A 26206-nucleotide genomic window follows, 5' to 3' on the forward strand; every position below is an offset into this window, starting at 1 on the left:
GTTGTCAGATGTTCAGTCAGACATAGAGCTTCTGATCAAATGACTGTTCAGTAGTGCCTTATTTTAGCATTCAGTGATATTAATTTTCTGCTGCAGGTGTTTAGTTAATTGATAGATTAGCCACTTTACTGTGTATGGACTGTGTAATGGCTTCTTTTTCAGAGATTTTCGACTTCTATAATCTCCTCTAGTCATTTTAAATCTTCAATTTCGAAAATTTCCTGTGTGTTATTGACAGCTAATAAAACATCATTATAAGAAATTTTATAGGGTTTACGTTTATAATTTAGTAAAATTAAAGGGAAATTTAGAAACATAACCAGACACCAGTACTGTCTTTTCATAACTTCAACTTACAGGAAGAAGAGCCTTAATGTCCTTCTGAATTGCTGAATCATATGAAAAATCTTCCCACCAATTTATTTAAAATTAATTAAATAATTAATAATTATTAAAAAAACACTTTTTATCTGCATTCTGATCAAAATGTATTTAAATATATGCTCAAAATAGTTTTCTATAGCGCTCTCTGGATTGTGGATTATCTTTTTGTGATTTTTTATTTTTAAGTATTTACCGTAACATTATTTCATGTGTTTTCTATAAACAGCTAATATAGACTTTGATCGCATCAATTTTTATCTTATATTTTGTTTTTCTTTAATCTATTTTATGATGACTGTATATCTTGATAATAGACGAATTTACAATGGTATAATTAAGTTTGTCAGAATAAAAAAAGATATTTTATTGAATATTAATTAATTTCAACATTTTTGTAAGGTTTTTGTTCATCTTATTTTTATAGGAATCTGAGATCTCATTAAATGATGACATTCCACCTCGGATTAATCTTAAAATTAATGATGTACACACTGTAAAGGCAGAAGAAGAGGAGGAATTTTATCCAGGTCATGTAAGTATTTAAAATTATTGGATATTGTAACATACATAATGAGATTGGTCAGAAACCTGAAAAAGAAACTAAATTATTAAATACAGGTAATAGGAACTATGGTAACCAAAGTACACATGCCTTTGACGGCGGATAATTCATAACTTATTTCTTTGCAATGGCGGCAGAAATATTCAGTAATGAAGTAGAAGAATAAATCTATCTTTTCCTAAATGAATTTCTTTAATTCACAACTTCACCCATCTTGGGAGTGAAGAAATAATGAATATTTTTCTATCTGAATGTTCAAGGGAGCTAGGGCCTCGGTTAATGGCTTAAAACCTTCTCTAGGGTAACACATATGTATTCTGAAATTTGAAAGTAATCAGTCAGTCAGCTTCGTCTCACATGATGCATGAGCAAACAGACAAACTATATATATATATTCCCAGTTTGAATTTTCAAAACGGATGATTGTTTTCTGATATAAGAGCACCACATTACACCTCCAAAAAAGTGCCCCAGGGGCACCCTGTTTGTTACAAGTTAATAGTAATGATTGGGCTAGCCTCCCATGAGGTGTTCGTATACCTTACCACTCTAGCCTCACATGCATACCCCAAGGGAAGGTCATTATTGTTAAACAGAAAGAAATTGTTCAAAATTTAATATTACTCAAAAATATTTTCAGTCGACTGATATGATGCATTCAGTTCAACCTCACCTCACACAGTGATGACTCACAGTTCATTAAAGATTGTGCTTCAACCGGAAAATCTCCACTACTACAGATATATACCCATTTTTTTTTTTTGAGATTGAAAACATATCTAAAAACCTTCTCAGTTATGCTGAGAAATGTGGGTAAAAATTTGGTTGAAAGTGATTAAGGAGTTTTTTTGTTTATCCCAAACAAACGAAAACCCTCTGCCTCTTTATATAATAGTATAGATAGAGATAGGAAGTATTATCAGCAAGTACTGCTTTGTTAAAGTGAAGCTTAATTCTAAGAATATATATTAAATTAATTTTAATTTCACCCAAAAAGATTTTTAATTTGAAAAAAATTAAAAGATTGCTGGCATGCAGAAATAAGAAAATCAGTGAAAAATCTCATACACAACCTAGGAGCTGATTTTAACATATGAATAGATGTTTTTAACATTTTTATGTATTCATTCAGAACAAATAAATTTTGCTGTTTTTGCAAAATAAATTCTAATTTTCTTATCATTAAACTTTAAAATCCAATATCTTCATTGTTTGCATACTATCTAATTCATAAATTATCTACAATGCTAACTTCACTCATCGTAAAGTTCTTGTTCAGCTATTATAATTATTATTACTGTACATCCATTCTCAACATTGAATATTTTCTCGATGTATGGAAAATAGCTGAAACCAATCAAACTAGGTAAACTACCTGATGGTATAACATCATATCGGCCGCTTAGTATGAGAAGTGTGCAGCAGTAACTGACCCGCTAGACACAATCAATGTAATAGATGTCATGTTGTTAGAGTCGTGAAATGGACAGTTAAGGCCTGTCACTGTAATCTGTGCAGACGGGTGGTGTCTGCATTATTAGTTCATGTTGGATTTTGGAAATGAAATCTTACTGCTGGTTCATGGCAGTTTAATAATTTTTTGAAGTACTTCGTATATTTTTGCAATTGTCTTTGTTGTTAAGGCCTAATTTTCCATTTTTATTCTCAAGCAAAGGCTGGGCAATTGTATTTGGTAAGTTTTTAAATTTTTGCATGTGGTAAATTTTTAATATTATTTATTTATATTTAATTTAATAGACAGGCATGAGACCCATGAATGCAAAATCATAAGTACATAATAAAATAGAAAATAGTGTTTTTTTTTTGTTTTACATCGGAAGTGGGAAAACATGCCTAAACCAAACGCTCAGTAGCCTGTACATACTGGGTGTGATGTTCACCGCCTACTGCAGTGGACTCGCTAAAAGCCCATTCCCTCAGGCAATGTGGTACTGGAACTGCTGTAAAGGCTCAAATTCAGCACTACGTGCATCACAGGTACACCTCACATTCATGAAAATATTTACACACCACATTCACATGATATTTACAACTCAATATTTACTATACACGTAGATTCTTCTCCACACAGCTATGCTAGCCTTAGATGGCAGGAATGCATTTCATGGGAGCCATTGCTGATGGCAGTGTCGAGGCACACCTGTCACCTGCCCCCAAAGACTGGTGCCCAGCACTACCCTCAACTGACATCTTTGCTGCTCACCTCATGTTCTTCCTTTAGTAGTTTCTGGTGGAGCGCTCCACCAGAAACCACTGTGAACACATGGTCCAACTCTCACCGAACAAGAGCATCAACTGCATGACCCCCAAGCGAGTCTAAACCATCACATGCCAGTTCTTCCTTCCACCTGGGACACATGAAAAAGATGTGCTCCAATGTGTTAGTTTCTTCACAATACTGACATTGATCTGTACACCTCCTTCCAATCCTGCAGACGTAGAACCCAAATGACCCTTGGTCTATTGACCAATACAGCAGCTACTTCTGGGATCAAAATATAGCTCTAATGTCCTTTTGGATTCTTCCACCTCCTTTTTTTTTTTTTTCCTACTCTCCCCGATCGGATATCCAGTTAAGTATACTCAGTCGGGGAGAGTGTCCTTTTACTCTCAAAGGAGGCGTCCCCCACCCGCCGGCTATACGTCCGGCACGGCAGGTTGGCCTCCCCGGTCTCGGATCTTTTGTTTTACATTGCCTGCCTCTAATCCCTCGCTTTAGAGCCAAGGTCCGGCCCCCAGCGCCTCAGCAGGGAACCGGGACTCGGTTTTTACGCCTTTGGCCTCTAATCGACAGCGCTGACCCCACAAAGAGCCTAGGCTCCCGCAGGAACGACCCCGCCGACCGGGACTTGGTCTTTTATTTTAACCCAAACTCAAACTCCCCTGGAGTTCACCCCCTTCTCAGGTACCCGCACACCAAGGCGTACAGGCCCTCCATGGAGTGACTGTCCGCCCTACCCTACTGTTTATACTCCTGTTCTTCTGTCTTCATCCTCTTTGGTCCGCAGGACCTCCCCGGCGAACCTGCGGAACCATTCCCGGTTCTCATTGTTGTACCCCAACCGGTTTATGAGATTTTTCTGGTGTAAGACCATTAATTACTATTTGACCTCTGTTAACGGCCCATCTTGGACATATGAACAACGTATGTTCGGCATCGTCGTTGTCTGGACAATAGATGCACTGCGGGGTGGCTCTTTTCCCATCCTATACAGATACTGACCGAAAGAGCCGTGCCCCGACAGTAATTGTGTCATGTAAAAATTGACATCTCCGAGTCTATTGTTATTCCAGGTTTTAATATTAGGGATTAGGCGTCTGGTCCATTCTCCCACTCTGGACCCTGCCCGCTCTTCTTGCCATTCTTGTTCTATAATCCCTTCCATCTCTTCTTTCGACATACCGCTGTGTCTGAGGGTTCTGGCTTTTATCTGAAGGTCTATGTGTAGGACCCCGGTCAGTACGCACAGTGCGTAATACGATACCGTACAGTAACTAGCAACAATGCCAGTCTATGGACACTTCTCAACTTCTTTTTATTTCGCTGTATGTTCATTGCCGCCCCCCATATGGGAGCCGCATACAGTACCGCCGAAGTGATAGCCGCGGTTATCAATCTTCGAATAACCATTTTAGGTGAGCCATGGTTTTGAAATAATCCTCTTAATCCCTTTACAGCAGGACTAACTCTCCCACAAATCATATCGATATGCTTGCTGAACCGTAAACTTTTGTCCAGAAGTACCCCCAAGTATTTTGTTTCTTTTACTTCATCGATTCTCTGTCCTCTGATATTTAGATTCACACTTCTTAATGGTCTTCTACCCGAGAGGACCAGGCAACAGGATTTATTAGGAGCTATTTCTAATTTGTTATCCTCCATCCATTCATCTATTGTTCTTAGTGCTTGGTTTGCCTTGTTCTCCAGTTCATTAATATCTCTGTCTTCTACTAATATTGCGATATCATCCGCGTATCCTACTATCGATACCCCTTCGGGGTAGTTCAGCCTGAAGATTTTTTCATAGAAAACATTCCATAAGGTTGGGCCAAGGACAAATCCCTGCGGAACCCCTCCGAATACCTGAAATATGGCTTTCCTTTCTAGGGTTTTGACCTCTATGAACCTATTTTGCAGATATTGATCTATCTGATTTACTAAGTATTTACTTATTTGCATGGCTTGATGCGCCTCAATGATGGCTGTCCAGGGGACCGTACCAAATGCGTTTCTAACATCAAGCATTATGATCATGGGGATTTTTCTAGTCCTCCATGTACCGCTTCTGCAATTTAATGCCCAGTTTTTTACCTTCTCGACTGCGGTCACCGTGGACCATCCCTTTCTAAATCCTTATTGTTCCGGATGTAGTCATTGTTTTTCCTCTCTAAGTCTATTTTCTTACAACCTTTCAACTACTTTTCCCATATTATTTATGAGCGTAATCGGTCTATATGCTGTGTTCTCTTGAATTTGTCCTGCCTTTGGGAGGAAGACTGTTCTTGCTTCCTTCCAGCATTCAGGGAAGCTTCTATTTTGTAGGCCGTAGCTGGCTACATCGACTATTTCCCAAGGTACGATTCTAGCTATTATCTTAATGATGGCCGCTGGGATGCCATCTGGGCCGGGGCTTTTCTTATTTTTTAATTTATTTATAGCTTCCATGACCTCTTTTTGTGTAAATCTTCCTCCCTGGCATTCTATCACCGCTGTATTATATTGCTCCTCCGTTCTGGGGAATAACTTTCTGATCTGCAACGCAGCCGTTTCTTCATTCAGTGTCAGAGCTTGTCTCCCAAGCCGCTTGGTTACTATTTTGAAAGCCTTTCCCCACGGATCAGCATTCAACTCCTCGCATAGTTCTAACCATTTCCTTCTTTTGGCCTGCTTTATGAGGAAGTTAACCGTCTTTCTCGCTTGCCTATATTGCTCTGTCGCAATGTTACATCCTATTTCCGAACCAACTCTAGCTCGCAACCTCTGGGCCGTCCTCTTGTGTCTTTGCATAATTCTACGCTGTTCCTCTATCTCCCTGGACCACCAGTAGACCATATTATGTTTAATATTATTTCTCCTCGGTATGTTCGCCATCTCTTCTTTAACTATATTTTGGAATATTTCAGGTGTTATCCGAGTACTATTTCTAATTCTATTTGCCGCATTATTAGCCACTCTATATATCTGTTGATCAGACAGTCTGATATTGTTATTTATCTGTCTTATTTCTGGCCGTTGCTCTCTGAAGTTAACAAAGATGGCTCTGTGATCGCTGGCTGTTTCGTCATTAAGAACCATGAAATCAGCTGCATCAGTGCGCATCCTTCCATCAATTATAACTAAATCCAGGACCGATTGATGCCTTCTTGCTTGGTAGGTGGCTGTTCCGTCATTAATACATGTCATTCCTGTCGCTGCCAGCAATTCCTCCAGGAGTTTTCCTCTAGCGCTCGAGGAGACCGCTCCAGCTAGAACAGTCCTGCAGTTAAAGTCTCCAAGGACTACAATTCTCTTCCGAGCTTGTATAATGACTTGTTGGAGGTCAAGGAGTCTGTTCTTAAGAGATTCCCTGCTGCAGTTAGGGCTGATATGGAATGGAATGGAATGCAAAGTTGGCAGGAGTTTATTACTCCCTACTTTATCGCAGAACCTGGACAGAGTCCCTTGCTGCTGGATCATTCTAATCGGGCTTGTTTTTTTTTAAAAGGGTTAATTTTTAATAGCGGGTCTAATTTTTTCAAGTTTTGTTTATTATTATTTAGTATTTTAAGGACGGATTTAATTGCATTCCAATCCGTTGTTAAACTAGCGTTATCGAACCCATTTTATGGGCCGACCGTGGAAGGCTAGGCTTATGAAACCTGTCCTCCCGACGCAATTCCCCTTCAGACCGTCCACTGAAGTCCTTTCGGTGCTAACGCTTCATAGGCTAGCAGGAATACGCCACAACGGGGCACTAACTATCAGGAGGGAGCAATGCGACCCCTACTCCGGAGGAGTCGCAATTGCTGGTTTAATTTCATTTACTTGTAAGTGTTAAAGGAAAGGTTGTGTAGAAGTTCTTCATCCACTTCTGTTATGGCTGCCTTTCAGGACGCATCTCTGCTGGGCTCTGTTCCGGACTCCAGTCCGTGATGTTGGGACGAGTAGAGGATCTTCCCTCCTCTTCATCCTCTTCTTCTTCCGAAGACCTCTTCGTTCTTCTTTGGCCTGCACTTTCCAAGAATTGGTAGCAACCGAAGTTACATACCATTAACCTTGGATTCCCGAAGCCCCGAAGGGCTGAACGGGGGAAAGTGCAGGTTTCTTCGTTCTTCTGTGCTGTCAGTGGCTGCTGGGCAGGTGACTGCTGGGCTCGTTCCCTCTTTCTTCTTTCTTGAAGGGAAAGGAAGGTAATAGGGAACTTACAGAATGGTGATACCTATTCGCGATCGCGGTTTTGGGGCGCGATTTTCTTAGAAGAAGTAAACAGAAATTATTCACTCCACGCAACTATCAACCTTCAGACACACGTGTGTCCGAGAAGGGGCTGGGGGGACCGCGTGGCCGCAGTGAAGAAACCATTTGTCCTGCGGTGGCTGCTGGTATCTGCAACAAAAGAAGCAGAACACACACACACGCACGAGAAAAAAAATTAAAAATTTTGACGGCGTTTTTGTTTTTATGCGCGACTACCGTATTTGACGTCTTCAGACTATATAACTCGCGGAAATTAAGGACTCGCGACCCCGGAAACGCCTCTGACGCGCTATTCCGTTTATGGCTCATGCGATATGGAGGCCCCTAAGCCTGGTTTGTCGATTCTCTGCTCCCGCACCGCACCATCACGGTGGTTCGTCCAGTACGGCGTGAGGCCGCTTCCTTACAACTGTCGGGGTTGGGTCCTCTCGGCAGATGTCCGAAGATGACTGTGTTCGGACACAGCCGCTCTCCCGAACAGTCTGCGCGCCTGCGCCACCCCCACCTCGGACACGGATTGAAATCTCGCATCAGATCGGAGAGTGGCGTTCCTGACGAACCACGGAGCTCCAAAGATCGTCCGCAACGCGATGTTTTGGACGGCCTCGATCTTCTTTTGAAGCGAGGAGCTCAACACTGCCCCCCATGCCGGGTAAGCATATGTTAGAATCGGCAGTACGTACAGCCGAAAAATGAGAAGCTTAGTTGCCAGTGGGTACGGGCTGGCACTGTTCAGCACTGGGTATAGCGAGGCTCTGGCGGCCTTAGCCCTCCGGGTCGCATAATTTACATGTTCGCCGAAGGTAAGCCGCCTGTCCAACACCACCCCCAGGTACTTAACTGTTTTCTCAAAAGGGATTTTCTCCCCTGAGATTTCCAGCTCTGGTCGGTTTTCGTGTCTTGCATGTGAACATCACGGCCACCGATTTTTCACCGTTGACCCTGATTCTCCACATGTCGAGCCACGGTTTCACTAAGTCCAGCTGCCTTTGGAGCCTCCGGACCGCGTAATCCACATTTGCGGATCTGTAGAAATATGCCGTGTCGTCTGCGTAAAGGGCCGTTTTGACCCCTTCCGATAGCGGCATATCGTTCACGTACAAAGTGTACAGGAACGGGGAGAGCACTGCTCCTTGGGGAACCCCAGCGGCTATTTCTCTGGTAGAGTAAATCGTTTCCCCTACGCGCACGACAAAATGTCGGTCTAGCAGATATGACCGCATCAGTCTGATATAGCGGTAAGGGATCGCCGATCGCGCTAGCTTGTAAAGCAGCCCGCTATGCCAAACTTTGTCAAAGGCCTTGGCCACATCCAGAAAGACGGCTGCAGTCACCGCTTTCCTGTTCAGGCCTCCGACAAGGTCATCTATTATTTTTACCAGTTTATTCCCTGAACCCAAATTGCTCGGGCCGCACTTCTCCCTCCATGTATTGCCTCAGTTTTTCGAGGAAAATTCGCTCGAACAACTTAGACAATACCGGTAACAGGGAGATTGGCCTATAATTCCGTGGGAAAAGTGAACTTAGGGCTGATATGTACACCTATTATAATCTTATCGCTTACTTCAACAGCAATGAGTCCGTCACCTCTACCATACAGATCATAATCCACATTTCCAACGATCTTTCTAATTGCCACATCACCATTCCCATCGGTCAGCCACTGTTCTCCGGCCGCCGAATACACATTAGGTTCGGTGGCCACCAGGAAGTCTGCTTCGTATCTAGCTGCTATTTCTATGCTCAAATCACTAGAGAGTAGGCTCCTGTTATTATTAACTAGTATTACTTTAGTCATGACCTTTGTTACAGCACGGGTTCCCGGTCCTATGTGAAGTGGCTCCACAGTCCAGGCATATGGTCGCCTCCTTGCAATCTTTAATTACATGGCCGGGTTTACCACAGTTGAAGCAGAGGTTTGAACGGTCCTGGCCTCTGCACTCTTCTGCTGTGACCGACATCCCAACATCGATAACATTTCTCTATATCCGTCCGGATGTAGGCCCTGCAACTCACCCACCCTACTCTCAGCCTTGCTGCAATTAATTTCGTTGCATTCCTTTGACTTGTGACCACCGTGGCATTTTTTGTGTTTCCAAATGCCTCCCTTAGTGATGTGACCTGAAAGTTTTCTCCTTGTCCTAGTACCTTCTCTACCGCTTCCCTGACCTCTCGCTCAGTAGTGTCGCCTAGCATGTCTTTTACATGAACGACTGTTCTGCGGTCTCCTCGTGTTCTTATATCCACCTGGAGATTCTCTGCTCTGTTCTTCAGCAGGGAGGAAAACTCCCCCGCCTTCTGCGCCCCACTAATTCAGACCTCTAGTTGTTGATCCCTTCCCTGTTTAATTGACAGTATTTCACCGGCCTCCTCAACCTTAACCTTTTCTTTCATGGTTTTCAACAGATCGGCATAAGATTTACCGGGGGCCCTTACTACGACCGTTTTACTTTCAACGGCCCGGGGGGGGTTCCCCTTCTTGTTGATACCGACCTCGACCTTGCCCTCCCTTGTTCGCTCAGGCTGGGGAGTAACATCCTCAGCAAAGTCTTACCCTTCCTCATCATGTATATTACTATTTTTCTCACTACGATGCCCGCTGGACCACTGGGAACCACAAAGACAGCTGACTCCAGCTTACCTACAGCTCTTCGTAAGGCCTTTATAATATGAGAGGCCATTATCTTATCTCCTTCTCTAGAGTCATAGATTACCATGTACCTAATTCCAGTATTTGTGATCTTTCCATCTTCGAGGATGGTGGAGTCTTGTAAGATCATTGCCCCAGGTGCTGTCCCAGCATACCGGCTGGATGGCTTTAATCCATTCAAATCGATGAAAAAACAGCTGTCATCTCCTGGTTTTAGATCTTTCTCCTGGGTCAGCCTGTTCATTACCCAGGTTGACCATCGTGTGGGTAATCTGTCTATCGGTTGTTCATCTGTCATCTCTACATCTAGAATATCTGACATCTCGTTCCTGCCATGACTTTCGGTTTGCGTACTTTGGTCAACTGTGTCTGGAGTCTCATCATTTATTCGTTGTAAATCTTTATAAATTTCTGTCACCTCCCTCTCATGAGCCTTGATTGCCGTTACACTGGCCTTGCCAGTTAGTTGCCTAAGCTGTAATAGTGCATTACCCAGCCTGTACGTAACCTCCTTCAAATTAAGGGGGGCCTCCTCTTCTTCTGATGAGCCTGCTCTCGGCCGCTTGGCAGTTCTCCCCTCTACTGTCTTCCACTTTGCTTTTCCTTGATTTAATTCTGTAATGTCCATGTCTTCTGAGACTTCAGAAACACTATCCCTCCTTCCGGCAGTTCCCCTCGAGGGCCCAGCCTCTGGAGAGGCCTTATCTTCTATTGGAAGCGAGCTTCGGATTCGAAATCAGGGGTTGATTTCGAGTCCTATGATACCCCACACGGGCGGGTGCCCCCAAACAAATTTGGGGGGGAAGTAAAATGTATGTCCAAATCCGGGGTCAAAAATTTTGGGGGGGGTCAAAATATGAGGGGCGGTCAGAAGGTCAGAAATCTTTGGTTTCGGATAGATATTTGGGAATTTTGGTTCTATGGTAAAAACTATAGGAGATATGGAGGATAGGAGTTTGCCCGTGTAAAGTATCGCAAACACTTAGAAAAATTTCTACTAGTACACAGTAAAACTTCTGAAAATTTTACATGTCCTTGTTTACTTGTATTTCAATGACGTCACGAACAAGCCAGAGCTTGTCGCTTGATTTGCAAAATTTGTCTCTATATAAGTTAAATGTATATACTTAAACACTTAAAAAAAAAAACTTATTCAAAGTACTTTTTAACTCACTCTGTCTGTGTAGTTGTATTTACTTACAATTCCACACCCCTTCGGTTCTTAACCGTTGTCCAAAAGGGCTGTAGCACTAAAAGTTCTCTGACTTTCCTCAAAATTTTGTATTTTCAAAAAAAAAAAAAAACTGAAACTCAAAAAACTTTGCACTTGTGTCCATTAACCATACCACTATAATTTCCGATGTCCGTATCCAGTAAAAAATAAAAAAAACCCAATCAAAAAGTAAAATATCGCGGAGCTAGGAAACACGTCTGCACTCGGTGTCGTCCACAACTCTACTTGACTTTTTCCATCTCCTGCTATTCAATAAACATACGGGTCCTTGCCTTCTGTGATCCTATCCCTTTTTTCCTTGGCTATGAGGTCAAATGGTGGCATTCACACCACCACTAGTGAAGCATCCAAGGAAACTGTCCTATATAATTGGGCTACCCTGATTGCCAACTTCCTATACTTGCTGTTCAGTCTGAAGGCCTCCCACCTTACCGCCATCACATAGAATATTGTATGTGATAGCAGTAGTATCGGCTATCACATACAATATTGTATGTGATAGCAGTAGTATCGGCTATATATCCAACACCACCGTAGATGCTAATATCCTGCGTTTAGATGCCCTGGGACCTGCAACATTGGCCAATAGCCTCATCAGTGTTGAGAACATTCGCTCCGCCTTCGTGGCCACCTAAAATAGATTTATCATTGTTTTTGTTAGCTTATTTTAAAAACCTTTGGAATCATTAGATAAAGATTCGTCAACTTTAACAGTATAATTAAAAAATAAATCTTGACTAAGAGTATTTTACAAATATTTTGTTCTTAAATATATCGTAATAATAAGGTAGATCTATGTTGTTTTTGAAGCTTATGGAAGTTTTTCTCATTAATAATTGTGTAAATTCTCAGTAGAGAACTGCTTCAAAAATTACATTTTTTATAAATATTTTTGGTACATGAGTATCAACAATATTGTTAATATGTTTCATTTTTTTGTTTTTTATTACAGCAAGTAGATTTACTACAGCTGAAAGAGGAACTACTTGATATCGAAAAAGATCATTTAGCAATTGAAGACACCAACTTGAATAAGACAGAAAATTTAGAAGTTAAAAATGAAGTGGTAAGTAAGGATATTAGATTCTGCATACAGTGAAAACACCAATTGTCCAGATGAACCTTTGCAAGGCCAGATCTGGATAATTGGGTAAAAATTTACTTTAATAAGTTTTAATACATATATGTTTTTGCTAAATGAATTGAAAAAAGTTAAATTAAAAAAACCAGTAAAATTAAGATCGATAAAAAAAAATCCCTATTGAAGTGAAGATTTATTTGAAAAAATTGAAATTATAAGTTAAACACAGAGAGAGAATTAGAGGATCTTCTCAGCGGGCCTACCTTTTTTGTAAATGACTATGATGAATTTCAACAATTTTCTGTCTGAATTGAAGAGGATTGTACGTCTCACCACATTTCTTATGTAAACTATGAGCATTGAATACAGTGATATTGAAAAGTTGGCAGAACTGCTTTTATATCGCCCGTTTTGTCTTTTTCTTTTGAATGGACATGCTCTCAGCATTTTATCCACCTTATCAACTCAGTATATAAAAATATAATCGTTGACAACATTTGGAACTATTGTCTGGCTATAATAAATTGTGGCTGCACTATTTATGTGTGTGGTAAGCGAATTATATAAATAATTTTTTTTTATTTTATAAATTTTACAATAAATCATGAACTTTTAGCATTAATTTATTGTTTTTTTTATTACAGCAAATAAATTTAGTAGAACTGAAAGAGGAGCTTGACATTATGAGTAGTGATAATGAAAAACAATCCCTATCAACTGAAGACACCAACCTAGTTAAATCAGAAAATTTAAAAGTTGAAAATGAAATGGTAAGTGTTAGATTTTGTATATAGTGCCACACCAATTATCCAGACGGACCTTGCAAGGCCAAATCTGGATAATTGAAAAGGGTAATTTAAAAAAGATTTGTGGTATACAGTGCACATATCATTCTGTATTTAATGAGTAACATACTAAGTAAATAAAATTTAAAAATAAAAGTAAACATATATTTCACTAAAATTAAGAAGAAATTTAGAGCATATGTACAATGTAAGAAAAGATAGATTTAGTAATATGGTACAACAAATACAGTGTGTAGAATGTAGAAAATTACTTTTACAAAGGCCAGTATATATATATATATATATATATATATATATATATATATATGGTTTTGTTAAATGAATTCCAAAACTGTAGTTTAAAAACCCAGTATAATAAAGATTGATAAGAAAAATACCTATTTAAGCACAGATTGGTATAAATGGTTAAAATTTTTCAAATAATATACTAGTTTTTTTTTTTAGTTTCTTTGTCTGGATTTAAGCCGTCCAGCTTGTTAGACATTTAGAAAAATGGTGTCCCGCTGTATTATGTTGAGTCGTTGCAGATCATCTTGTGTTTCTTTCATTCAAATCGACTTTAATTTACTTACGTTGACGATGTTGGAAATTTTCTTAGCAAGTCTATCTTCACTCATCCTGTATAAGTATCATATATATTTTTGCTAAATGAATTGCAAAAAGGTCGATTGAAAACCCCAGTAAAATAAACATAAATAAAAAATTTCCGGTTGAAGTGAAGATTTTTTTCAAAAAAATGCATTTTTTTTAAATTTCTTAATTTGGATTTAAGCAGTGTAGTTTGTCAGATATCTTGAAAATCGGCATCCTACTGTATTGTTTTTCATTATTATGGCCATGCATGTAAATTTTGGATTTCATGCAGTTCATTTGTGAACTCGTATATATTAATTATTTAGCAGGTTAAACTTTTTAATTCCATTTTTTTCTCTCTGTACATAAATGTCTATATGTACGATATAATATTCTTTCAGCCTCTGCAAAGCACGGAATTAGAGAAACACTCTTGCCTCTAATTTCTTACTTCAAAATGATTTCTGGCCTAAGCTCATTCTCAGTGATGACTTTTATAAATTCTTTAACTGTTCACAATTTATATAATAACTATTAGCTGAATTCACGTTTATATATATATACATCTTCAGTATTAATTTTTTCAACTATTTCCAAATTACCTTCTAAACTATATATCAGTTTTAAACTAAATAATAATCAAAATTATTATAAAATTGTCAGGAACATTCGAGAAACCTATTATTCTATTTTTAAATGATTTAAAATGTTCATTAAATCTATCTTTAGATGATCTATTTGTTTTATATATCTTTTCATAATTGTTCCATTTAATTTTATAAATACCAGAAGACCCACATTTATTTTTTACTTTTTATTGTTTTATTATATGATTATCAGGTTTGTATTTTTTATTTGTATACGCATCAATTTAGTTTTCTATAATTTTATTTGTATAAGAGTATTTTAGATAAACATTTCACTATTTTTATGGGTAATAATTTAGTAATATTTATATTACTAAAAATGTCTGGATTATATATTTAATATAAATCAATGACGTATGATATCCATTTTTTTATAGCTATATTCTTTATACTAAAATTACAAAATTCCCATTTATGTATTTTATTGCTCTGTTTATCATGTACTTAAAAATATTAACCTTCTGGGACCGAATATGATAAGAATTCCTATTTATAAAAATTTCATTTCAGGTAGGTTTTTTATATAATTCATTATATAAATAATTTATTTTTCTGTTATGTTCCATTTCATATGTAAAATATAAAGTTTTATGATCTGAACTGAATTTATATAAAATTACCTCATCATTATCTATAACTGGTTCATATATAACTAAATTATCATCCACGAATCTGACCCACAATAAAATTTAATATACGTGATTTATGCCGTATACTGTTCTATTATCAAATTCCTGCAATATATTTTTGACATTAAAGCAGATAAGGGAAATCCCATGGGTAAAATATTTTCTTATATGTAACAGGTTCCAATAAATTCAAAATAATTCTGCTTACACATGTTTCTAATTGTTAAATATTTATACATTTTTTGTCTTCACCTGCTTTTATTAATTTATTTTCTTTTGAGATTGTGTAATCAATGGGTTTATCTTGGGTACATATTAGTTATATCTAAGCTAGTAATTATAGTTTTAATAATTTTTAACTTATTTAAATTATTAATTCATACCTGTTTTTTATATTTTATTTGTATTCTAAATTTATCTTTGATCTAATTGCTATATCAATAATTTTAGTAATAATATAACTTGGGGCTGTTTTGAAATTAATTAATGGTCTTGTTGTTATACCTTCCTTGTGTAATTTTGGGAAACCTGTAAGTTTTGGGGTATAAGGTATGTGTGGATAATCTGATATGATATTTTAATTTATTATTATTATTAAATATTTCCTTGTATTTAACTATGGAATCTTTTTTTAATTTTTAAACCTTTATTGTTGGGTCATTAATTTTTTTAAAACAATTTCATTTATATATTCATTTTATTTCTCAATTGAAATAACAGGAGTTTTTGTTTTATCGTATTCTTCCGGTATTTATAAGATAAAATCCAACAATTGCAAAAAGATTACAAAATGTAAAAAGCTAATAGTTATTGTGTAATTATAAACAGTTTAAGAATTTATAAAAGATATATCTGAGGATGGGCTTAGGCCCAATAGCATTTTGATGAAGTAAAAGATTAAAGGTGAGTGTTTCTCTAATTCTGTGAATTGCGAAGGCTATTGTATATATATATATATATATATATACGGGTGTAACATTTAGGATCAGACTTTGTAACCTTTATCCAAAATAACATCTTTTAACAAAAGTCAGATTGAGCCTTCATGGGTTATGCTTGGAGGTATCCCGAACAAATAGGAGAAATTTGTCTGGTGAACTGAATCTAAAAAAACTTCATAGCTTCATTTATCATCTAATCACAACTCACTAGATCGCATTTAGAGTTGTAACTCGGAACCTAGTTTGACAGGTGACCCCTTGAGAGGCATCACAAAAAGGTCTTTTTTAAGGAATAGTCCACCTGCTGAACCAAGCAACACCAGAGTTAAGAAAAGGCAGCATTTGGATATGGTGGGCTTCTACTTAGAAGATAACATGCAACTGGAAGCATTGGAATGCCCTAACACTACACACACAAATAAGAAAAATACAAAGTCCAAAATCAAACCATCTACATTTCCACACACAAAGTAAACTTGCTGCAGCAGACTGGTAAACTAAAAATAATAACTGGCCGAATGGACCAATACAAAATTCTCATCATGGGTCTGCAGGAAATAAGAAACACTGACCAGGATGCTATGGAATCTCACGGATATAGACTCTGCAGAGGTATACCTGGAAAGAGAGTGATGAAAAAGTCCCACAGTTTTGAACTGGCTTTTTAGTCAGACTCAAAATAATAAACTCCATACAAGAATTCAAGTCACAATCTCCAAGAATCGCAACACTCACACCAAATGCATCTAATAAAATCTACACTATAATAAACAGCCATGCATCCACTAATAATAAAAATAATTCTCCAAAAGACCATAAAGAAACAGTATGGTTCTGGAATCTACTCGACCTTACTATAAATAACATAACTGAAATCCATGTTAAACAATTAATTGGAAACTCAATGCCCAACTAGACAGAGAAAGAAGACCACGACAACATCGGAAAGTGGCCCGCCCAAAAAAAACAAACAAAAATGGACAGATTCATCGATCTCTGCAGAAACGACAACCTAATATTGAAATCCACATATTTCAAGATGAAATCTCAAAAAATGAAAATCTAAAAACACCTTGATTACACTATAGGAGAATGGTAACTCGACCGTCTTTATGGATAAACAGCACCACATTGAGATCTACAGTGTAAAAGTCATCCGAGGCGTAGACACTGCATCCAATCACTATGTAGTCAAAATAAAATTTGCTTCACAAAGAAAACAACAAAATCAAGTCCTAAAACTAGAAGAAAAGAGGATCCTGCCCGACTGATCAAGAATGAAAATTACCAAAAAGCAACCAAAAAAATAACAATCACAGATAAATCGAAGATCCAGTCAACAACAATAAACAAATCGCAGAAGAATTAGCCCCAATAAAATCCCGTACAAAAACATCAATGTTGGAACGGCAAATGTGCCAAAATAGTGGAAAAAATATCTATTATTGCTATTATCCCAAAAATTAGAAATATCCTTCCCTAATCTAGTAAAACAAAGAAAAGAAACCACCTGACCCCTAAGGAGAATAAAGAGACTACATCATTAAGAAACACTGAAGTCAATAGAAGCAACTGGCTATTTCAAGAAAGCTTATGACTGCATCCCTACTAAAAATTCTAAGACACCTTGAACTACTTATCAAATTATAAACATGATAAAACTGACCCTTACAAACAGTGTCAAAGGTAAAATTCAGAGGTGAGCTCTCATAACTTTTTGAGATCAAAACAGGATTGCGCCAAGGCAATGAGTTCTCACCACTATTGTTCAACTGTGCTCTAGAAATGGTAATGAGGGAATAGCTCAAGCTCAAAAAGGTGTCTCCCAAAAGTTAAAATGGGTGGAAAAATTTAAACAAACTGTCCTAGTTTTGCTGGCGACTTGACACTTGTAGCAAATGGGATTGATGAAACTAAATCACGGATATTAGTACTTCAAAACATTACAAATAAAATTGGACCCAAAATTTAGTAACCCAATTTAAATACCTTGGAGAAATAATAACAAACAATCTAAACAAAAAATCCTTTATCTGAATAAGAAGAAAAATCTAGCTGAAGCACAAAAATTAACCTGGTACACTTATAATAAAAATGCCTATCAATAAATACAAAAATAAGACACTAAAACACAGTTATAAAACCATAAACCACTTATTCAGCAAACACTCTTCCACCTGAACGAACAATCAAAGACAGACATGTTCCAGAAGATGGAAAGAAAAAATTGGAAGAACTTGCATTGTGGATAAAAGGTATCAGAAAGATGGGCAGTGGTGGAGTGTGCCAAACAAAATCATGTACAAAGAGTTAGAACCAATTACTGATATGCATAAGAGGAGATTAGGATTCTTTCAACATAATCATGAGGATGCAGTATTCAAGACTTCGGAAACTGCTAATGCAGTACAATCTCGACTCGGAAAATACAAAGGCAGGATGCAGATGATTCGGAGAAATAAGATAGGATCTGAAGGAAATTGGCATTACATCAGTAGACGCCACAGGTACGATAAAATTAAATGAGAAAATCACGAACAAAAACACTCATAAGATAAAACCTCACAACACAAACATTTTCAACACTAGAAAGGGCACAAAGATTGAAATGTATGAAAAAGTAATGGGAGGACCACAAGGCCCAAACAGTCCCATCAAAGAGACATGCATAACAGACTGACTAAAATGATCCTATGCGGTCATAAAAGATAATAATAATATATATATTTAGCCCACCAGGCTGATCTAGTGTTTAACTCATCACAAAAAAGTTGTTTTAACAGCTGATTTTCAAAGTCGAAAGTTCTCAGGTTCAAATCCTAGTAAAAGTCAGTTGCTTTTATACAGTGAATACCTGTGTACTCTGGTGGTTGGGGTTTAATTAACCATATGTCTCAGGAATCGATCTTCTGAGTCTCTACTAAACTAAACAAAGTGTAGTCTGATACATATCATTATCTCATTGAGCCATGGTGAAATAAGTTTACATGTTGTGAATCTTCTATGTATATATTTCTAATCTTACTGTGAAAACGATTAAATTATTTTCTATGGAAATAGTTCATAAATATTTATGAATTTAGCCATTCAGAGTTCAAGATCACAGAATAATAACTTAGATTCATGTTTGCCAGTTCACAGAGTTATTACTATATTTCAGTTTAATACTAGTCATACATTTTTTTTTAAAATGAATTTTAATGTTTTTGAAATATGAAAATGTTTTCCTTCTTAGTGTGGAAATTTCTAAAACAAGGGGCAGGACAAATACCAACATCACATTCCCAACAGTTATATTGTGATTCCTTTCTTATGTTGTTTGCATAACAAACAATACATCTTTTAGGTGCAATTTTTATTCTGTATCGGGAATATACGACAGGAAATGTCATTCTCAGAGTATGAGAGAATCATCTCCTACAGAGAGCCTACAATTTTTGGGAGTGACTTTGATGAATTTCAACATTTTGTTCAATAAGGGGCTTCTCAGAATTGAAGAAGAGTGTACTGGACTGTAAAGTTAAAAAAAAATGTATTAAAATTGTAGCTCCAGCTTTTTGATGTTTTTAGTGAATGGAGTCATATATAATTTATAATTTTCTGTTTAAAAGACCATTAGTCGGTTGCTTTAAACTTTCTTCCCTAGTTTTTTTTTAAAGTTTGATTTTGTTTCATGTAAAGCAACTAAAGTACGTCTGGGCACAGTCATGGTAATGTTCTCTGATAGTTTTGATGTCCATTGTACATAAATTTCTGTGGTATAAATAATTGAGCTACTTGTATGTGGCTGACTATCACCTTTATTTCAGTGGTAATATCATGTTTATGTAACACTTGTGTATATTTGTTGCATGAAGAAAATATTGCAAAACCTCTTCTTCTCTTTCATTCTTGAGAATGACTAGTGCCATTTTTATTAGTGATGTGTCTAATGTCAGGTCTCGCATTAATTATTCACTTGACAATATTTTATATATATATAAGCCGATCAGTAATGGGTGTGATAATTTTGAAAAAGTGACAGATCCTCTTGTGACTGAAGGGACCAACCTAATTAAATTAGAAGATCATAAAATCAAACATGAAGCAGTAAGTTAGTTTTACTCGCCCTTTCAGAGTGTATTTAGTGGAGTAGTTATATGAGTGAAACTTTATGTAAGCACTTAATGATGATTTTTTAATTTGACTTCATTGCATTTTTTTACCATGTTTTGGTTTATTCTTTAGTAATACATGAACTTTCAAGTACGAGGATCATTACAGTTCTGATGTTTTACTAGACTGATTGATATGTTTGATATATACTGCCACATTGGCCAAAAAGATACTGTTCTTTTTACCACAATAATGTGCGGGTACACATATCTCTGATAGTAGTTGCAAAACTCAATGATAATTTACACTTTGACAAAGTCATCTAGAAGCATGTGCTGTATTCACCTGACTTGGTTTCAATTAATTATTACCTTCTCCCAAATCTGAAAAAATGGCTCATTGGACAAAGATTTATTTCTAATGATGCAAAGGTGAGAGAACTGCTTATTTCGCTGAGTTGGACAAATCACATCATATTGATAATATAAAAAAAGTTGGAAAATCTGGGTAAATGAATCAAATTGCAAGAGAATTAAGTTGAAAGTTTAAAAAAAATTCTTCAAAACCTTCTTGAACAACCGCCATATTTGTTTTAAATTGACTTATAAAATTAATTTTCTCAGAATTAAATTTGTGATTAATGTGTTTGCTATTTTGTTATTTTTTGCAAATACACTTTGAGAAAATAAAGTGTATAATATATATATATTAATAACAATTGTAATATTATATTAATAGTAAATTCATATAAAAATAAAATTAAAATAATTTTCTTCTTTTTTGGCTAAATTTTGTCATAATACTTGGATTTTTCTAAAATTTTTAGCAAGACAGATTTTAATGGTATTTACTGCCAAAAATATTTATTTTTATGGTATGTGATTTGTATATAAGTGGTATTATTACTAAGTTCCAGTCAGAAACAAAAAAAAAAAAAAACATTTATTGGAAATTAATTAGTTTGTAATATGATTTCTTTATCTTTTTTTTTTAAGGAATCTGAGATCTTATTGAATGATGATGTTTCACCACAGGTTAATCCTAATATGAAAAGCAATGAACTTCGAATAAAAGATTTTCACACAGTGAAGACAAAAGATGGGATGGTATTTTATCCATGTCGTGTAAGTATTAGCAATTGGCTATTGTAACAAACATGATTTGTCTCTTGTTAATTTCATATATCATAATTTCATATATATATATATATATATATATATCATTGTGTTCGTTTAAAAAAAAAATGTTTGTAACTGTATTTAGTTCTGTTTAATTAATATCGATTTATTGAGATGATTGTGAATGATAAATGGTCAATGTGTGAGAGCAAAGTGTGTTTTTGAAATTCATTGATGACTGAAATATGTGAATTTTAACCTGTTGATGGAGTTGACATTTTAGTAAGCTTTGGGTGATTTGTTGTTAATTGTATTCAGTGTTCATGTTTCAATATTTATCAGGTAGGCAGTTTAAAGTGGACTTGGTTCAGACTAAACATGGTTGTGACATAAAATCTGTAAATGAAAAGAAAATAATATAATATAAAATCTAATTTTGTGTTTACATTAGGAAGACTTAACATATCTACCACATTTTGACAAAAGATATCCGAAGTGATCACCCTGCACAGCTGATGCAGCAATGTTAAAGTAATCATATTGAGAGTCACCTGATGCAAACTGTTGTCAATGACTTCAGTTTTTTATTGTGAACATTGGCCTTCAGTTATTGATAGTGTAGGACTTGCAACTAGACAAATCGTCTAGTCGGAATTGCAGTAGACAAATCGTGGTGACAAGGAAACCACTGTTCTCCAAAATTATTGCACTGAAGCATGAATAGTTTACAACAGACAATAATAGATTAGAGTAGTAATATACACCTCCAATAATAGAGCTAATAAGAGCAGTGTAAAAGGTAACACTAAAATACATGTAGTTCAAGCCCTCTCAGTTCGTTTTTAAGTTTCTTGCCCTGTGTGGAAATACATATATATATATATTAGTGTTTCTTGCATGCGCACCACTTCATCAGATTTATTTACTAGTTTTTTAAAATGTTTTTAATATATTGTTAGAAGAGGACGCGAATTTAGAAGAATTAAAAAAATTATATATTTTTATTTTGTTTATTATAAAATTATACATTATAAATCATGTTTTCCAGTTTGATGATATATGATAACATATATATATGTTGTATTTTTTAATAAAAATTCAACTTGAACAACCCAAGTACAGAATTATAAAGTAAATGAAATGACACTTACCTTATTTTTTATTCCAAAAGCACCTTTACAGGATCCTGCATCATCAGCTGTATATAATATATTTATATAAAATTACATATCAAACATAATAAAAAATTAAAATATTGTAAATAGTTAATTTTAATATTGAAATTTCAATGTAGTGAAAATATCAAGAAATTTAATTTAAATAATACTAGGTAAAGTTTGGACATTTTCCAGAGATTTTAAACATATAAATACAATAGATTCCTACTTGATCAACTTTCAGACAGAATATGAAGATGACACTTATAAAAGCAGCAACAGATGGCAGCACATTTTTAGATAAAAAAAATAAATAATCATAATTTTTATAAATAGCGTGATTTAAATCCACTCAGTAATGTAAATTGGCTTTCCAGGTTACATAGCGTAAATTTATTCTATTTATTTTTTTTTTAAATTTAAGTTGCTATTTATAGTAGAAGTAGTTATTTTATTTAACTGACTTCATACGTTTTTTATATATGATTGTAGTTTTAATTTTCTATTATGTTTGATATGTAATTTTATTTAATTATATTATATACAACTGATATGCAGGATTATTATTTTATTATTAGACCTACGCCTTCAATTTTTTGTTTTAAATCGTCCAAATCTCAAACTTTCCTTTGTTACAACTTTTAATGAAATTTCAAGGAAAAAAGTTAGAATTTTTGTCAGGAATATGGTAACATCTCAATATAAATGTGTAGGAGCACCATCTTGTTGGAAACTGAATCCGGCAGGAATCTGAGGAACAGGAAAATTCTCAAACAGGTTGAGATAAATGTGCCCTGTCACAATGAGCTGCATGAAAAAAATCAGTCTGATTATACCATTTTTGTTTCATCATAACTAGACATTGACTTTGGGTGTGTCCCTTTCATTTTTGATTACTGCATGGGGTTTTAAGTACATTAAATTTGACAGAGTGTCTTTAACTATCCTGCACAAATGAAAAGTTGTCTCACCACTAAATAAGATATCTAACTATAAATAAGAGTTGTAACTTGTATTCTTGCAAACTGAGTGCTTATAGTAATGTTGTGAACAGTAGAAAGAGATATTTGCAGTCCATAACCAGGTCGCCTAATAAAGTTAATGGGACGGGCAGTGAATGCGTCGCTTACTTGATCCATTGCCTCATCACAACTGAAACCTTTGATGATTTCTGTCTCTTAAGTCATACCTTGGAGGACGTTAAACTTTGACATAAAAGAATTTATATTCCATTCAGTTTGTACAAGCTGTTAAACATGTGTACATGATTGAAACTCCATTAACAAAAGCATGCACTGAATGGTTTTTGTGGGATCCATATCTTGATGGACTACAATCGCATTGGAGTCAGCTTGTCTGCACATCATACGCATATTCTACTGAATATTGAAAGTACACTGAACAATTCTTCGAGATTTATGCTTTCATTGAGTACTAAGAAGTTAGGACTGATTTCCTAAATATAGGCCATTTATTTTGGATACCTTTAGCCCAGACAATCTCTAAAGTTTCAGCTATGTGTATAGATATGCAATAGGATAAGTAAAGTTTTTTTATTACGTTAAACTTCACTTGTGAATCATTAAATAATATTCCAAACTATGTTTATTTTGAATATATGTTTAAAATATTCAGTTTTTTATCCATATTTTGCGGCTTTTTACAAAATAGAATAATGTTATTGTAATGGAAATAATTTTACATTAATTGATAATTACTTTTTAATTGTTGTTTTAATTTTACAGGTTATTATTGATAAATTAACCATCACTGCAAGTACTAACAATTGTAAGAGATGTGTAAATAATTCAGTATATGGTGGAATTATAAAACAAAAAACCAGTGAATGCAAGTGTGCGAATTGCGATTTAAGAACAGAAAATTTAGTGAAGGATATAAGTAATGAAAATGAGTTACCTCAGCATAAAGGAAAGAAATTGGTTTGTGAATTTTGCAATGAAAGATTCAGATGTAAATGTTATTTAAAGAGGCATGTTAACTGTCATGCTAAAGAGAAAGAAAATAATTCTAACTCTTGTCAAAAGTCTCTTATTCTTGAAAATAAGTTAAAAACACAACTTATTACGCACAAAGAAGAGAAAAATTATGTTTGTAACTTTTGTCAAAAGTCATTTAATCACAAAAGCAATTTAAAAATACATCTTAATATTCATACAAAGGAGAAGAATTATGTTTGTAACTTTTGTCAAAAGTCATTTAATCACAAAAGCAGTTTAAAATTACATCTTAATATTCATACAAAGGAGAAGAATTATGTTTGTAACTTTTGTCAAAAGTCATTTAATCACAAAAGCAGTTTAAAATTACATCTTAATATTCATACAAAAGAGAAGAATTATATTTGTAACTTTTGTCAAAAGTCATTTAATTGCAAAAGCAATTTAAAAATACATCTTAATATTCATACAAAAGAGAAGAATTATATTTGTAACTTTTGTCAAAAGTCATTTAATTGGAAAAGCAATTTAAAAATACATCTTAATATTCATACAAAAGAGAAGAATTATATTTGTAACTTTTGTCAAAAGTCATTTAATCACAAAGACAGTTTAACAAGACATGTTAATATTCATACAAAGGAGAAGAATTATATTTGTAACTTTTGTCAAAAGTCATTTAATCGCAAAAGCAATTTAAAAATACATCTTAATATTCATACAAAGGAGAAGAATTATATTTGTAACTTTTGTCAAAAGTCATTTAATCGCAAAATCAATTTAAAAATACATCTTAATATTCATACAAAGGAGAAGAATTATATTTGTAACTTTTGTCAAAAGTCATTTAATCACAAAGACAGTTTAACAAGACATGTTAATATTCATACAAAGGAGAAGAATTATATTTGTAACTTTTGTCAAAAGTCATTTAATTGCAAAAGCAATTTAAAAATACATCTTAATATTCATACAAAGGAGAAGAATTATATTTGTAACTTTTGTCAAAAGTCATTTAATTACAAAACCAGTTTAAAAATGCATCTTAATATTCATACAAAAGAGAAGAATTATATTTGTAACTTTTGTCAAAAGTCATTTAATCACAAAGACAGTTTAAAAATACATCTTAATATTCATACAAAGGAGAAGAATTATATTTGTAACTTTTGTCAAAAGTCATTTAATCACAAAACCAGTTTAAAAATGCATCTTAATATTCATACAAAAGAGAAGAATTATATTTGTAACTTTTGTCAAAAGTCATTTAATCACAAAAGCAATTTAAAAATGCATCTTAATATTCATAAAAAAGAGAAAAATTATGTTTGTAAATTCTGCCATAAGCTTTTTCATTGGCCTTCTAATTTAAAGCGACATCTTAATATTCATAACTAATGAGAAAAATTTCTGTTTGTAACCTTTGTCAAAAATCTTACAATGAGTTATAGTTCAAAAAGTTATCTTAGTATCCATATTAGAGAATTGTTATTACCTTTAAAAATCTTATAGTAAGAAAATATATTATGGGAAAAAATGAATATAATTTTTTCAAGTGTGCATAATTTAAAACAACTATAACAAATTTTATCCATGTAAAGGTAAGGAAAACCAATCAGTCTAGGGATTGTTCAACATTGTGGTCGTTGGTGTAAGGGATAATTATTGAAGAAATTATCTGAAGTCGAAACTTGAACAGTTTTATGGTTGGTAAACAAAAAATTAACGTTTGGCTTAGTTATGGCTACAAAGTACATTTTTTGTAATTTTATTACCACTGTAGTAGCACTGCCACTATTAGGTATTGCATCAGAGGATTAAGTAAAATGGCAGTTTTGTAGCCATGGTATTTGTGAAAAATACCATTCCTAACCGGGATTCAGATCCCAGAAA

At 34.9% G+C, this 26206-nt stretch overlaps 1 protein-coding gene across 1 annotated transcript in view; it reads left to right on the forward strand.

Annotated features, from left to right (window-relative positions):
- The window catches only part of LOC142317988 (uncharacterized), a 71496-nt gene that overhangs the window by 44563 nt on the left and 727 nt on the right, over window positions 1-26206 (forward strand). The window contains exons 4-7 of the mRNA XM_075354523.1: window positions 809-916; window positions 13034-13159; window positions 21076-21204; window positions 24101-24631. Of these exons, the coding sequence (XP_075210638.1) occupies window positions 809-916; window positions 13034-13159; window positions 21076-21204; window positions 24101-24631 (894 nt within the window). The remainder of the gene's footprint in view (window positions 1-808; window positions 917-13033; window positions 13160-21075; window positions 21205-24100; window positions 24632-26206) is intronic.

Source organism: Lycorma delicatula, chromosome 1 (assembly GCF_047948215.1).
Source record: "Lycorma delicatula isolate Av1 chromosome 1, ASM4794821v1, whole genome shotgun sequence".
Lineage (NCBI taxonomy): Eukaryota > Metazoa > Arthropoda > Insecta > Hemiptera > Fulgoridae > Lycorma > Lycorma delicatula.